The following is a 17,175-nucleotide window of genomic DNA, read 5'->3' as shown; positions in this document are numbered from 1 at the left end:
AGGATTAATTTGGCAAAACTAACATGAACTTGAAAAAGATTTTGGGGTCACTGATCTGCATTTTTTTGCTGAAAAAATGTTTCAGTCAAAAAATTTTGTCCAGCTTTATTGACTACCCAGACTTCCTGCAGCACATCTCTGTGCTACTGCTATGGAAGGCTATTTAAAACAAAGGTTGAATCTACAGCCAGTTGTATGGATTTTGCCACTCATCAATTCTAAATAAGTGTACAATGAGGCATATGGTGGCCACACAGCACATTTACTTGGTTGATGGCCATGCATTCAACTCATATGGGTCAGTGAAATGTTCATAATTCCATGTGATAAATACACTACAGTGAGGAGTGCATCAGAAATGCCTTAGATTAAGGCCAATTTTTTCCAAGAGTGGTTGTTTAAAACTAGGCTTTTAAATCCATACTGAAGCATGTAAATGAGTTGCCTGATTTTCAAAACATGAGCACTAACCAATATCATTTGAGTTCAGTGGGAGCTGCTAGGGGCTGAGCACTTTTCAGCTTCTTTACATATGCACTTAAATAAGAATTTAGGAGACTAACTTTAGGCAACCACTTTTGGAAATCTTGGTCTGAGTAGATAGATCACAATATGTCAATAAAGTATTAAATTCAGTATACTGATCTTGAAGTGATATCATAGAATTATAGGTCTGAAAGGGCCCTCAAGAGGTCATCTAGTCCAGTCCCCTGCACTCGTGGCAGGACTAAGTATTATCTAGACCATCCCTGACAGGTGTTTGTCTAACCTGTTCTTAAAAATCTCCAGTGGTGGAGATTCCACAACCTCCCTAAGCAAGTTATTCCAGTGCTTAACCACCCTGACAGTTAGAAGGTTTTTCCTAATGTCCAACCTAAACCTCCCTTGCTGCAATTTAAGGCCATTGCTTCTTGTCCTATCCTCAGAGATAAAGGAGAACAATTTTTCTCCCTCTTCCTTGTAACAACCTTGTATGTACTTGTATGCGGGCCGCAGTGCCAAAGGATTCATATCTGCAGCTATGGAGAAGCATCAATGTGTCAGTATAGCCTGCTTTATTTGGGTATTTTTTATTTTTCCTTGCATTGTGAGTTGGCAATATGAGCTCAGCAAGGTTGAGATGCAGAAAACTGACAAATGGCTTTTTTGAGAGTCCTATTAAGCAATTGTGACTGTGGTCGCTGGAGAGGTCACACTCAGATTGCTTAACCAGGGCAAACTGAAAAGAATAGGGCAGATGATCCCCAAAACTGGTGGTTTATTCTATAATTAGATTTCACCAATCTGCAGGGATAATTCAGAGTAGATCTGGAGACCTTAGTCTTGCGACTTAGATTTTCCCTGATAAAGTTAAGTGGATCTGAGATAAAACAGGATCAGGCCTGACTTCCTTTACAGCTGAAACAAGCTGTGGTCACAGCAGGGCTTCCTTGGCTGAAGAATAAGTAATGTATATTGTTGTATTCATTAGCATAAAGCAATTAACAAAACAGTTCACATGTAGTCTACTAAAAATTTCAAAGAGAATGAAGACAATAATATTATTACACCTCAAGTCCCATCTAAATAATAAATATCCCATTTCTATTTTTGAATCAATAGAACACAGTAATGAAATAGTATAGACAGGAACAGAAGTTTAGTATTTATAAGATAATTAGCACCTACAAGTTTACCTACAAGATACAGATAAACACAGACAAATACAAATAGTGTCTATTCTTAATTCTCTAACAGTACAGGCCTACATTTCAAGGATTCTCACCTATTTAATATGGTTTTACTATCTATCGATAAGGAATGGGCCTTTTTACCATTTCAATATTCTTCTAATATTAAGGATCCTTAAGGGTTGTTTTCAGGTCACATAGCCTGCTGGTTACACAACCCTCGCTGGCTCAGCATCACAGCAACATAAAACAGCGCTGTGCATAGGTGTTGACTCCATGGGTGCACTGGGGCTGGAGCACCCCCGGGGAAAAAATGGTGAGTGCTGAGCACCCACCAGCAGCCACTCTACCAGAGCCTCCCCATCTGCCCAGTGCCTCCTGGCCACCAGCAGGCCCCACCAATCAGTGCCTCCCTCTTCCTCCCAGTACCTACTGCCTGCTACGGATCAGCTGTTTCACGGTATCAAGAGGTGCTGGAGGGGAGGAGGGAGGGCGCAGTCTGCTCAGGGGAGGACTGGGTGTGGAAAGGGCGGGGCAGAGAAGAGGCAGGGAGGGGGCGGAGCAGGAGTGGAAAAAAGGCAGGGTGGGGTGGGGCCTTGGGGGAAGGGATGGAGTGGGGGCGGGCCCTGGTTGGAGCCCCCCCCGGCAGATTAAAAACTCAGCATCTATGGTGTTGTGTAACCTTATTTCCTCCTCCAACAGAATCTAGCTCCCAGCATTGCTTAAAGCATAGTTCTTTAATCCCAAAGGTTTAGCAAAGTGGCCCAAATTGTGACAGTTTCAGAGAGCTGATAACACCACTTTAGGGTAGAAAAAAAAATCTCTCTTGTTGACCTAGCAACACCTCAAAATATTTTACTACATATTAGTCTGGAGAAGAGAAGACTGAGAGGGGACATGGTAACCGTTTTCAAGTACAGAAACGGTTGTTATAAGGAGGAGGGAGAAGAATTGTTCTTAACCTCTGAGGCTAGGACAAGAAGCAATCGGTTTAAATTCCAGCAAGGGAGGTTTAGATTGGACATTAGGAAAAACTGTCGGGGTGGTTAAGCACTGGAATAAATTGCCTAGGGAGGTTGTGGAATCACCATCATTGGAGATTTTTAAGAGCAGGTTCGACAAATACCTGTTAGGGATGGGCTAGATAATACTTAGTCCTGCCTGAGTGCAGGGGACTGGACTAGATGACCTCTCAAGGTTCCTTCCAGTCCTATGATTCTATGCCATGAAGCCATTTTGTAAAAGCTCTCTCTCTCTCTGTGTCCTGGGAATATCCCAGGAAGTGTATATTACTGTGATTTGAGGGTTCCTGGGTGTTTAAAGCTAAATTGCATGAATTTTGTGTTGCTGAGCTATACAGTTATAAATATTAATGTCACCCACTAGTGCAGTAATCAGACATAAAAAAACTTGTTCTCCTGCATTAAAAGCCCATGTTCTCCTGCAGGATATGTTGCCAGAAGTTGCTGTGCCACAAAACACATTGTATTTTGCTAGGAAAGGCTGCAGGTTACTAAGAGAATTAATTGACTTAAACTGTTTTACTAAGAACCTCTAAGAATGAGATCTAACAGTTCAGTTCCAGTCTCATATGTTAAAATATATTTTATGGAGGGTATTTTTATGGTAGGTGTTGTGTTTAATTGGAAAATCTACTTTAGGAATAATAATCTAGACCTCTGTTACACTGGATACTTGGGAATGAAGGAAAGTGATTGTATTCTTGAAAACTATTACAAAAGGAGCCAACTTGGTGGTCTAAATGGCGAAGACATACCACACAGGAATCAGGGAAGGTCATACCAACATGGCCCTTTTAGAAGAGGAAAAGGATAAAATTAATGGATTACAGGGGATCTCCATCAAATACTCTCCATAAATACAAATGCTGTACCATCTTTCATTAATTAAGAATGTGAAATGAATGACAGATGTCATTTTGGCTCTGACATTCTTCAAAATCTCCAGCAGATATGGCCAGAAATACAAGAAACGTTCACCTTCCCATGCTCCCCAGTGCTTGTCACTTATAATCAAAAACAAAACATACAATATTTGTCTTGTCTTTTTAGGCTGCGAGGTTGAAATCCTTGGTGTCAGACCTAGTTTTTGTCGACCATATTTCAGTGTCCCAACAGACTCCAATTTCTCTGATGCTGTCAGTGATGCTCTGGAGTCATTGAGGTAAGTCACCCAAAATTCTTCATCACAGTATTTATTTTCTCAAACATTAGTATTTGAGCAGCAATAGCTTTGTCTTAAGGCACTTTCTTGAGGATTAGTGACCATCTTGAAGGACCTGATGAAGCCAAGTTTGGTTCTGCTGTTATACCATGGACACAGAAAAATATGTATTTTCAATAACTTTCTTCTTGCTTATGATATGGCACGCATGTGCCATAATGATTAATTATTTTCCATATCCTGGCTATTAGTAGAGAAATGAGGCTCAATCCATTTATATATCAGACTGATAGAATCAACTCATTTAGCCACAAAAAGACTTTAATCATTGAAAGGCAACTGGAGTTATTGAATGTTCAGCTCTTTTGAGATTTAAGTCAGGCCACCTATTTAGAAGCTGAATGCTAGATTCCATATACAAACTTTCCATACACAGATGGGCCCAACCTATACAATTCAGATCTGGATTTGAGCAACCTCAAGTGGAAGTTTGTTCAGATCCAAGCTTTTGGTTCAGCCATTTCTCAATCAAATGTTAATCAGGGAGAGTCCTGCTTAGCTTTTAAAACCAGGTAAGATCTGGGGTATTCAAGACCAACATGACCCCATTCTCGAGGCCCCATGGACCAAACCTCTTCATTAGTAACTTTCTGTTTTAACTATAATGTAGTCATTTCCAGGATACACTTACTCTATTAAATACTTAATCTATTATATCATTTGAATTGTTGTATCATTACCTTTCAAATGTTGTAGACTGTATAAGTGCTGTATAAGTCTAGAAAGATTATCATTGCAAAAAAATGGGTGTGGAACAGTGTTCAACTTGAATATAAGTTTCCAAATCTTAAGAGTGTGTATAAACTTGCTCTTGTATATAAAACTAAAGGAACCTCAGGTTCAAACAACCCCTTAGTCTTGCATAAGTATATCATGAAAATTACCTTTTAGGCAGAATCTGGAGTCTCATACTTCAGAGTGCATTTTGAAAGTTAAGGAAAACAAACTTCTCCCATTACACAATTGCAATTTTCAAGCTATATAAAACTTTGTTGTATCTAAACCAAATTCCTTTAAACTTGTCAACTGTACAAGTCTTCAGTGAGGATTGAAAATCCAGTCATGCAAACCATTAATAGTACTTACTCACCTAAACAGGCCCCTTTGAAATCAATGGGATTACTTGCATGTGTAAACATTATTTGCTTGAGTAAAGTGTTGTAGGACAGGGTTAAATTTTCAAAAGTTCTTAAGTGATATAGGAGCCTAAGTTTCACTGAAAGTCAATCTTAAGTCCACATTCAAAGTTTTAAACTTAACCTGCTTTGAGTGGAACATATGCAAATAAAGTATCTGAAAAATGTCTTGCCTGGTGTGAAAGGTGTCCTTCACATTCAGATAAGACAAGCAGCTGAGCACCATCTTTGTGGCTTTCAGGTATCCTGAGCACTGCTGCCACACAGCTGAGGAATCAATCCAATAATTCAGTGCAGGGTTCTTCTTACTCATGCGGTTTATGAGGTGACTGGAAACCTGACATTAAATGGTTTCCCTGTTTGTGTGATTTTTGGGTGGATGGAGGGATGGATAGATGGATGGACGGACAGATGTGAGGCAATTCACCTGCTAGACTTTATTTGTTAAGAATTCCTTAATCATCAGCATTCAGCTTATTGAGTGATGAGAAAGAACTGAAAATGGTCATTGAAATCCTCATTGTAGGGATAGCGTATCAGGCTGGGAGCAGGCATGTTTGCTGCTTCCTGGTTGGTTTCTGTGAGGCAAGGGGCATAAGAGGGTTTGGAGAGAGTCTAGTCTTGGACTTGGTGGATTTTGAACATTATTAAAGTTTGATGAAGTAATGACTGAGCCGTGAAAGATCTAGTCCCTCAAGCTGTTCTTTTGGAAAGCTGAAGCCCACTGGAAAGATCTCCATTGCTCATTCCCTCAGACACACAAGGCTGCTAGCTGGTGCCTTCAGTTAAAAAAAAAAAAGGGCAAGAATATGAGAGAGTCAGTTTCACAGCTCACCAGGGGAGAGAGCTGGTGATTTCAATTAACAGAGCAAGCTGGTGGTACTGTAATATCTACAGTAAACACCACCTGCAGCCACGTGAGGAGCCAAAACACTGCAGATGCAGTTGGACCACCTCTAATTTCCTATTTCCATTTCAAGAAGTTCCTCTCCGAGTCCCTCTTTAACTTCAGCCGGAGGGACTGAGTTCCATTTCTTTAAACCTGCATCCATGTAGCTGCTACGTATCTGCATACACACAGCAAGGGAAGATTGATGGAGAGTGGGAGTGATAGAAAATAAAATTAGTCTTAAGTATTAATATGACAGTTACTTACAGAAAAGGGGGATAGGGAAGGAAGGGGAAAGCAAGGAGAGAAGAGGGGATTAAGATTTATAAAATATCTTCCCCTTATTCCTCATTTTCTCTCTCATTTCTTTTTTCTATCCCCGTCATCCATTTTCACTACTTTAAGAAACAATGGATTGTTTTACTGTACTGTTGTGCTAGATGTAAAGCTTGAAATATAGTTATTTTAGATGTGTAAATTTGTGCCCTCAATCTCAGGGTAAAAGACACTGCCATTAGTCATTTCCATTATTATTACACATGGCCAGGAGAGCTTCTGGTTCTTGGCGCTGTAAAAGGCAGATAAATAGATCCATTCCTAATTGTAAAATGCCTCCTTTCCACACACTAAATACATTTTAAACCAGCTAACCTATGGCTGAAATGAACTACATGTGGGAAAACGGCCCGTGGCAAGGTCATCCTCCCACATAAAGACAAGAATGCCAAGTGTTACACACCAGGTTGTCAGTCAGTTGGTTAATATTTGAAGCTGCAGTTAGAAAAGCCTGAAATTAAAATCCCCCAAATGTGCATTTTAGCTGTGAGGCAGTCATTAGAAGTTAATGTATTGGGTCCACACCTGCTCTCACTAAAGTCAATAGCAAAACCTGAACTGATGTCAGTGAAAGCAGGATAGGGCCTTTTATGAGTGCCGGCATGGTGTACGGATAAGTCTTGGGTCTGGAAACAGGAACTCCTGAGTCTAATCTTGTAGTGAAATCCTGGATCCATTGAAGGGAGTTTTGTCACTGACTTCAGTGGGAACAAGATTTCACATCTGGAGTGTCCACTGACTTGCTTTGGGCCCAGTCCAACTCCTGTTGATGTCAAAGGAAAGATTGTTTCAGGAAGATTTCCCATTTCTTTGAATCAAGCCCCTTGAGAAAGTCACTTTAGCCAACATTTTCAAAACTACATGCCCAACGTTAAGCTCCCGTGTCCATATTTAGAAGCCAAATTTTACATATACACATTTGAAAAGTTAGGCCAAAATCTGTGTCTCATTTTCCTGTAAAATGGTGTCATGAAGATAAGGTCATGTTTGTGCAGTACTTTGAAAATGTAAAGTATTTCTTGGTTATACCATATACTCTGCTGTTTTCAGCATTCTTTATGGAAAAAATGATAGCTTACAAGAGCTCAGGTCTTGTAAGGTTCTGGCCACTCCCGCTCGGATCCTGCAAACCTCTTATGTATGTGCTTAACTTTAGGCATGTGATTTGTCCCATAAAAATCACATGCTTGAAGTTAAGCATTTATCCTACAGGATTGAGCCTTTACTAAGAAATTTCATACCTCAGTCTAAATAAGTCCATTCATCTCATACGATGAAGAATAAGTAATACTTAGATTCTATACGGCTTTTATATTGAACTAAATGATGATTTGGGAATGGGTGAGGAGAGAAAACACACCTCAGATAAAAGTATTTGAAGGCTGTAAACATCAAAAAAGAAGAGAACTATTCAGAGAGAGGTTCAAAAGGTACATCTGTAGTAGAAGTAATCAGATGAATTTAAGAAAAATTAATTTAAACTGAATAGTGGGGAAATATTGTTAACAATGAGATCTGTTAAACTGTGGATTGTCTCCAGAGGGATGAAATAAAGGCACCTTCACTTCAAATATTTTAAATTAGAGTAGACAAAGAATGAGAAAATGTTTTGTACTGAATAAGTAACAGAGATAGGCTGGATTGCCTAAGGGTATGTCTACACTATGAAATTAGGTTGAATTTATAGAAGTCTTTTTTTAGAAATCATTTTTAGATAGTCGATTCTGTCTGTCCCCACACAAAATGCTCTAAGTGCATTAAGTGCACTAACTCAGCGGAGTGCTTCCACAGCACCGAGGCAAGCGTTGACTTCCGGAGTGTTGCACTGTGGATAGCTATCCCACAGTTCCCGCAGTCTCTGCTGCCCACTGGAATTCTGAGTAGAGATCCCAATGCCTGATGGGGCAAAAAACATTGTCGGGGGTGGTTCTGGGTACATGTCATCAAGCCCTTCCTCCTTCCCTCCCTCTTTGAAAGCAACAGCAGACAATCATTTCGCACCTTTTTTCCTGAGTTACCTGTGCAGACGCCATACCACAGCAAGCATGGAGCCCACTCAGCTCACTGTCACCTTATGTCTCCTGGGTGCTGGCAGATCTACTGTGGGGGCTGCTGTGATTTAAGTAGCCAACGCAATCAAAGATCTGCTGATATCAAGGGTAGTGACCCTGGGAAATGTGCAGGTCATAGTGGATGGCTTTGCTGCAATGGGATTCCCTAACTGTGGTGGGGCGATAGATGGAGGAGAGGAAAGTGATCAGGAACAGTCAGCATGGATTCACCAAGGGCAAGTCATGCCTGACTAATCTAATTGCCTTCTATGATGAGATAACTGGCTCTGTGGATGAGGGGAAAGCGGTGGACGTGTTGTTCCTTGACTTTAGCAAAGCTTTTGACACAGTCTCCCACAGTATTCTTGCCAGCAAGTTAAAGTAGTATGGGCTGGATGAATGGACAATAAGGTGGATAGAAAGTTGGCTAGATTGTCGGGCTCAATGGGTAGTGATCAATGGCTCCATGTCTAGTTGGCAGCCGGTATCAAGTGGAGTGCCCCAACGGTCAGTCCTGGGGCCGGTTTTGTTCAATATCTTCATAAATGATCTGGAGGATGGTGTGGATTGCACTCTCAGCAAGTTTGGAGATGACACTAAACTGGGAGGAGAGGTAGATACGCTGGAGGGAAGGGATAGGATACAGGGGGCCCTAGACAAATTAGAGGATTAGGCCAAAAGAAATCTGATGAGGTTCAACAAGTGCAGAGTCCTGCACTTAGGATGGAAGAATCCCGTGCACCGCTACAGACTAGGGACCGAATGGCTCGGCAGCAGTTCTGAAGAAAAGGACCTACGGGTTACAGTGAACAAGAAGCTGGATATGAGTCAACAGTGTGCCCTTGTTGCCAAGAAGGTCAATGGCATTTTGGGATGTATATGTAGGGGCATTGCCAGCAGATCGAGGGACGTGATCGTTCCTCTCTATTCAACATTGAGTGAGGCCTCATCTGGAGTACTGTGTCCAGTTTTGGGCCCCACACTGCAAGAAGGATGTGGAAAAATTGGAAAGAGTCCAGCAGAGGGCAATAAAAATGATTAGGGGACTGAAACACATGACTTATGAAGAGAGGCTGAGGGAACTGGGATTGTTTAGTCTGCGGAAGAGAAGAATGAGGGGGGGATTTGATAGCTGCTTTCAACAACCTGAAAGGGGGTTCCAAAGAGGATGGATCTAGACTGTTCTCAGTGGTAGCTGATGACAGAACAAGGAGTAATGGTCTCAAGTTGCAGTGGGGGATGTTTAGGTTGGATATTAGGAAAAACTTTTTCACTAGGAGGATGGTAAAGCACTGGAATGCGTTACCTAGGGAGGTGGTGGAATCTCCTTCCTTAGAAGTTTTTAAGGTCAAGCTTGACAAAGCCCTGGCTGGGATGATTTAGTTGGGGATTGGTCCTGCTTTGAGCAGGGGGTTGGACTAGATGACCTCCTGAGGTCCTTTCCAACCCTGATATTCTATGGAACCCATACCCCTATCTTGGCACCGGAGCACCAAGCCAGCAAGTACATAAACCGCGAGGGGTACTTTTCAATAGTGCTGCAAGCACTGGTGGATCACAAGGGACGTTTCACCAACATCAACATGGGATGGCCAGGAAAGGTACATGATGCTCGCATCTTCAGTAACTCTGGACTGTTTCAAAAGCTGCAGGAAGGGACTTTATTCACAGACCAGAAAATAACCGTTGGGGATGTTGAAATGCCTATAGTTATCTTTGGGGACCCAGCCTACCCCTTAATGCCATGGCTCATGAAGCTGTACACAGGCAGCCTGGACAGAAGTCAAGAGCTGTTCAACTACAGGCTGAGCAAGTGCAGAATGGTGGTAGAATGTGCATTTGGACATTTAAAAGCACGCTGGCGCAGTTTACTGACTTGGTTAGACCTCAGTGAAACCAATATTCCCACTGGTTATTACTGCTTGCTGTGTGCTCCACAATATCTGTGAGAGTAAGGGGGAGACGTTTATGGTGGGGTGGGAGGTTGAGGCAAATTGCCTGGCTGCTGGTTACGCGCAGCCAGACACCAGGGCGGTTAGAAGAGCACAGGAGGGCGCGGTGCGCATCAGAGAAGCTTTGAAAACCAGTTTCATGACTGGCCAGGCTACGGTGTGAAAGTTCTGTTTGTTTCTACTTGATGAAACCCCCTGGCCCTTGGTTCACTTTACTTCCCTGTAAGCTAACCACCCTCCCATCCTCCCTTCGATCACCGCTTGCAGAGGCAATAAAGTCATTGTTGCTTCACATTCATGCATTCTTTATTAATTCATCACACAAATAGGGGGATAACTGCCAAGGTACCCCGGGAGGGGTGGTGGAAGAGAGAAGCACTAGGAAGGGTGGTGGAGGAGGGATTGACAAGGCCACTCAGCACTTTAAAAGTTTAAAAGTTTAAAACTTATTGAATGCCAGCCTTCTGTTGCTTGGGCAATCCTCTGGGGTGGAGTGGCTGGATGGCCGGAGGCCCTCCCACTGCGTTCTTGGGTGTCTGGGTGAGGAGGCTATGGAACTTGGGGAGGAGGGCGGTTGGTTACACAGGGGCTGTAGCGGCAGTCTGTGCTCCAGCTGCCTTTCCTGCAGCTCAACCACATGCTGGTGCATATTAGTTTGATCTCCAGCAGCCTCAGCACTGAATCCTGCCTCCTCTCATCATGCTGCTGCCACCTTTCAGCTTCAGCTCTCTCTTCAGCCCGCCACTTACTCTCATCAGCCTTCCACCTCTCCTCCTGGTCATTTTGTGCTTTCCTGCACTCTGACATTGTCTGCCTCCACGCATTCGTCTGTGCTCTGTCAGTGTGGGAGGACAGTATGAGCTCAGAGAACATTTCATCACGAGTGCGTTTTTTTCGCTTCTAATCTTCACTAGCCTCTGGGAAGGAGAAGATCCTGTGATCCTTGAAACACATGCAGCTGGTGGGGGAAAAAAAGGGACAGTGGTATTTAAAAAGACACATTTTATAGAACAATGGGTACACTCTTTCACGGTAAACCTTGCTGTTAACATTACATACATAGCACATGTGCTTTCTGTCCAAAGTTGCATTTTGCCTCCCCGCACCACATGGCTAGTCCCTCCCCCCTCCCCAGGGCTAACAGCGGGGAACATTTCTGTTCAGCCACAGGCAAACAGCCCAGCAGGAATGGGCACCTCTGAATGTCCCCTTAAGAAAAGCACCCTATTTCAACCAGGTGACCATGAATGATATCACTCTCCTGAGGATAACACAGAGAGATAAAGAACGGATGTTGTTTCAAAGCCAGCAAACATACACTACAATGCTTTGTTGTACAATGATTCCCGAGTACGTGCTACTGGCCTGGTGTGGTAAAGTGTCCTACCATGGTGGATGGAATAATGCTGCCCTCCCCAGAAACCTTTTGCAAAGGCTTTGGGAGTACATCCAGGAGAGCCGCAAATGCCAGGGCAAAGTAATCCTTTCACATGCTTGCTTTTAAACCATGTATAGTATTTTAAAAGGTACACTCACCAGAGGTCCCTTCTCCACCTGGCGGGTCCAGAAGGCAGCCTTGGGTGGGTTCGGGGGGTACTGGCTCCAGGTCCAGGGTGAGAAACAGTTCCTGGCTGTCAGGAAAACTGGTTTCTCTGCTTGCTTGCTGTGAGCTATCATCTTCCTCGTCCCCAAAACCTGCTTCTGTGTTGCCTCCATCTCCATTGAAGGAGTCAAACAACATGGCTGGGGTAGTGGTGGCTGAACCCCCTAAAATGGCATGCAGCTCATCATAGAAGCAGCAAGTTTGGGGCTCTGACCCAGAGCAGCTGTTTACCTCTCTGGTTTTCTGGTAGGCTTAAGTTTCATGCGGCACTGCTTCGGATCCCTGTTATGGCCTCTGTCCTTCATGCCCTGGGAGATTTTGACAAAGGTTTTGGCATTTCAAAAACTGGAACGGAGTTCTGATAGCATGGATTCCTCTCCCCATACAGCGATCAGATCCCATACCTCCCGTTCGGTCCATGCTGGAGCTCTTTTGCGATTCTGGGACTCCATCATGGTCACCTCTGCTGATGAGCTCTGCATGGTCACCTGCAGCTTGCCACGCTGGCCAAACAGGAAATGAGATTCAAAAGTTCGCGGGCCTTTTCCTGTCTACCTGGCCAGTGCATCTGAGTTGAGAGTGCTGTCCAGAGCAGTCACAATGGAACACTCTGGGATAGCTCCTGGAGGCCAATACCATCTAATTGCATCCACAATACCCCAAATTCAACCCAGCAAGGCCGATTTCAGCGCTAATCCCCTTGGCAGGGGTGGAGTAAGGAAATTGATTTCAAGAGCCCTTTAAGTAAAAAAAAAAAAAAAAAGGGCTTTGCCGTGTGGACGGGTGCAGGGTTAAATCGATTTAACACTGCTAAATTTGACCTCGACTCCTAGTGTTGACCAGGGCTAACACAGCGGTTCTCAACCTTTTCCATGTCAGGACCTCATTTTCTGCACTGGGATCTCCCTCCCATCCAGCTAAGACAGTCTTTTCCATTTAACAATTTTGGAAGGACTAGGTGGTCACAACCCCAACCCCTGTTCGCAACTCACAGGTTGAGAATCCCTGACCTAACACATTCTTCCAATCTCTAACTTCCATGATTTCCCCCACACCACCCCCTTTATTTTGACTGGTGTGCCCAACAAAAGATGTGAATTTCAGATTATCTTGGGATCTGTCTCCAAAACTGGCTGAAGTCCATGAGTAAAAAGGAAAACTAATTAAAATAAATACAGTATTCTACATTAATGGGTCAAAACATTGTATTAGCATTAATGTAAACTGCAGTGTTTTGGACCATTACTGTAGAATACTATTTTAATAAAGGAAGCCAGGTCTAAGAAACACACACAAAATCTTGTTGCAGTGATCCTAATGCAGATGATGGTATATACTGTTGATAACATATCCTTGATATATACGAGGCAAGTGAAGGTTTAATTCAATGTTCACATGAATAAGAATGAGTAGTATTGGCCCCTGAAAAAGTAAAACAAGGTACATGTTGGAACCTGTCTTTTTTGCTATGTTGCAACCCCAGAAATGGCAGTGCAGAAATGGCAGCAGTGTATTATGAACGCATTGATGTGGAAGGCCACCATTTTGGTCCTTCATCTGTTCAGAGGAAGAACGCTTTGAAGGCACTGGACAAAGTATTGAACAACATGACCAAACTAATCAAGGTCAGTGATGTGACAAAAGATTGAGTGCTTTGGTATTCTTCATTTTTCTTTCTACCCTGATCCTTGTTACCATTAAAGCTCCTTTGCAACAATTCACTGGTTAATATGCATGTGGCATTTCAAAGGCTCCAAGCTATTAGTACCTCTCCCTTTGTAAAGTTTCCTTCCTGCATTGGACAACTGCTTGGTAGTGAAAGGTTCCTTGTTATACCTGGTGTTTATAGTTATGATCTGCCTACTTTCTTGAACATAGTACTTAGCTGAATGAGTCAGTTCAATGTTATAATGAGTTACCCCTTCCACCTTAAAATAACTCCACTGTTGCAACAAATGTTGCTAAAGAGAGATTTCTGAAACAGTATTTAACGGAGACCATAAAACAATGTTGTTTGAGGAGGTTAAAAAATGGCTCTGCAAGACACTATGGAGGATGTTATGCATATTCATACTCAGGGGTTAAATTCTGCCGGAGTTGTCCAGAGCGGAGTTCCGGTAAATATTTTTAAATTCACAGGGCTGATGCCCCAAACCCCAGTGCTTCCAAGGGGGACTCTGGGAATTACTCTTTGAGAATTTAAGTCCTGTTCATACCCATACAATGGCAGTTAAGGTTGCATTTCTGCAATAACAGAGCTTATTGATTTTGCTGGGAACTTAAGGCATGATACTGCTGCCCTTCATTTAATTTCAGTAGTCACCCTGTATTGGTCTCCGGTGGTTTGCATGGCAATATCACTAGCCCCAGGAAGCTGTAAACCAGCAGGGACATTGCTCTTTTCAGAAACAGAGTTGTCAACTGGAATTTACACTAGGGAGATGAGTAAAGACTACTCATTTTTATAAGGGCTGTAGAATCAGACAATTACCTTCTATGACAGATTTATGGTGTCTCTGTATCTTGCAACTTTGCTTTAAAAATTATCCAGCTGATTTTATAACAGGGAATGAGCACATCAGGCTGCTGTGTAAAAGCCAGTTCTGTGAATTTCTCTGCTACCAGGAAGCATGAAGTGCTATTGGTAACTGTCCACAATGGTAAATACACCTTGAGGTATTAATTTCCTCAGCAATGAGTAATATGAGGAAGGAAGTGAAAAATATCTCAAACTATAAGAGCACCAGTTTTATATTTGAGGGAAATGACTGACCCACACAGATGGAAATGGGAAAGTTTTTCTCAGTCTATTTGAAAAAGAGATTAGGTCAGATCCTGGTCTCAGTGAATTCCCATTCACTTAGATGAGATTGGGATTTGGTGCATAGCCATTTGTATGAAATGTTCATTAACAACAAATGCATAGGACTGAAATACTACCTATAACTAGAGACAGTGCCAGGAAGTTTGATGGCACTTATCCAGAGGAGGATTAGGACCGAGATAGGGTTTGATGGTCAGGTTTAAATTTGAATCAATAGTAAGATTTGGATTCAAATGAGATAGTGCCAAATTCTTGTGACCAGCATTTGAAAAATCTCAGGCCAAAATAATGGAAAATCTCATGAGATCTGTCTGAACAGACCAAGACCAAACTTTTTGTTGTTGTTATTTACTGTAAAGTATCCCAGGCAAAACCCATCCCCACTGTAATTCCACTGATTGCAGCAGAACTTAGGCAAGAATGAATTCAGCCGCCTAGCACAGAACTTTGACTCAGGAACACACTGTATTCTTTTCAAACTGTAATTGCTGTCTTCACTAATTTGACAGGACAAGGGCCTTCAGAATGACCTGAATGTCATTTTTTTCTCGGATCATGGGATGACTGACATTTCCTGGTTGGACAAAGTGATTGAGTTGAAGAACTATATCAATATGACTGATATTATCCAAGTAAAGGACCGAGGCCCTGTTGTGAGCCTGTGGCCAACTAAGGAGAAGCAGACTGAGGCAAGCAAAAGAATCACCTTGTTATTTCTTCTGTTTTATACCAATCATTTCTCAGCTTTAGTCTGAATCCCAGGAGTCCAATTCTGCCCTCAGATATGCATGTACAGGTCCTACTGAAGTCAACAGGAGTTGCATATCAGAAGGCAGAATTTGGTCCTGTGATTCCAGTTTCACCTAATGATGGATGATAAAGTGCAAAACATTTTTGAGTAAAAGTCAAATCATGCAAATCAAAAACTATAATTTTTCTCTGCATTATATTCTTTATGCAAATACACACACACACACACCTGTCCCATATTAGCAACATCTATTTGCTTTAGGCAGAGAGGTAGACTTGTTTTCTACTTTTTTTAATACTATAAAACACTATGCCAACATTTTCTAACCTGGTGCCTGACACTAGACTTAATTAGGCTAACATTAATCCATAAATAAATGTTCAAGGGGACCTAAGCACCCCCAGCTTCCACTGAGATCAAGAGGAGCACAGCATGTCTCAAAATCAAGTCAGTTCTACATCCATTTTTAGGCACCTATATAGAACCCTAACTTTCAGCATCCAGGCTGGGATTTTCAAAGAAGTTTAAGGGAGTTAAGTGCCCTAATTCCACTGAATTTCAATAGCATTTGGGCATCTAACTTAATTAGGCTCATTTGAAAATTCTGGTTTTTTTGTTTTTTTTACACAACAATGGCAATCTCTTTACAACAATTTTGAAGCATTAGCATTTTTGATTCAATAAATGATAAAAGCCAAAAACTGCTGGTTTTGAGACTGTTGGAAATAAAATTATGGAAACCGAGTGAAGTTCTATACTAATTTTCTTAAAGTGCAATATGGTTAACAAATAAGAATGCCCCATTGACAGTTAACCAAAAAACACACTCTTGAAAATCTATTACTGTTTTCCATAGAATCAGAGAAAGTAGACATATTAAGTGATCTACAGTCCAGGTACCTGCCAGTGCAAAATTGTTTCCTACAGTTCATTTTCTGTTGGTTGCAGTTTCATAACTCACTTGTACATTGTAGATTAAATGATTATAGGAGAGGGTTCAAAGTCTGTAGATTTCTGCACAAAAACAGCCACTTTAGGAAACAGAGCTGGTATTGTACTGACTTGATGGTCTGACCATTTGAAGCCAGTGCCAGGGTTTAAAGTGGTCTCAAAGGAATGCCAGAGCTTTCATATAGGGCTCGCACAGTTATTAAAATACTCATAATGCCCTCTTTCTGGAGGCTGACCTGCCTCAGTCTCATATCAGAGGCCTCTATATTTTTTGGCTGGATCTGGAAACCACCAGCCACCTGTAATGCTTGCTGCTCACATTGACAGAGCTCATGCCCCCATTCAACAAAGCACCTGCTTAACTTCCATTAAATGGCTCTATATCCCTGGATAGTGATGGAATGCAGGGTGTTGCAGCATGGGGACGTTTTTCTGATGGATTTTTCTTCAGGACTCCAGAGCACAGAGTAATCAGTAGTACCCATTTCACTTCCCTAATGGGAGTTTTTGGGGCTTTTTTTAAGGAAATGAAATTTATCATCTTTCCCTAGGAATGCTACTGCCCAGAGTGGGCTGTCCTCCCTAACCTTCCCATTATCTAAGGGCTTGGGTACACTTGCAAGTTAGAGCTCATTAAATCAGCCCTGGGCGCCTAACTCTTGAGGTGTCCACACTGGCAAGGGACTTAGAGTGCCTGGACTCTGAAGCTGGAGCGCTCCTGGTAATCCACCTCCATGAGAAGCATAAAGCTTGCTGCTCTCTGGCTGA

At 42.3% G+C, this 17,175-nt stretch overlaps 1 protein-coding gene across 1 annotated transcript in view; it reads left to right on the top strand.

Moving 5' to 3' along the window:
- Window positions 1-17,175, top strand: part of ENPP6 (ectonucleotide pyrophosphatase/phosphodiesterase 6) — a 58,387-nt gene that overhangs the window by 27,441 nt on the left and 13,771 nt on the right. Inside the window, exons 3-5 of the mRNA XM_084626319.1 lie at window positions 3,743-3,854; window positions 13,365-13,506; window positions 15,215-15,394. Of these exons, the coding sequence (XP_084482445.1) occupies window positions 3,743-3,854; window positions 13,365-13,506; window positions 15,215-15,394 (434 nt within the window). The remainder of the gene's footprint in view (window positions 1-3,742; window positions 3,855-13,364; window positions 13,507-15,214; window positions 15,395-17,175) is intronic.

Source organism: Lepidochelys olivacea (genome assembly GCF_965140295.1).
Source record: "Lepidochelys olivacea isolate rLepOli2 genome assembly, chromosome: 4".
Classification (NCBI taxonomy): domain Eukaryota; kingdom Metazoa; phylum Chordata; order Testudines; family Cheloniidae; genus Lepidochelys; species Lepidochelys olivacea.
Note: the sequence above shows the minus strand (reverse complement) of the source record. Positions and strands in the feature narration are given on the sequence as shown.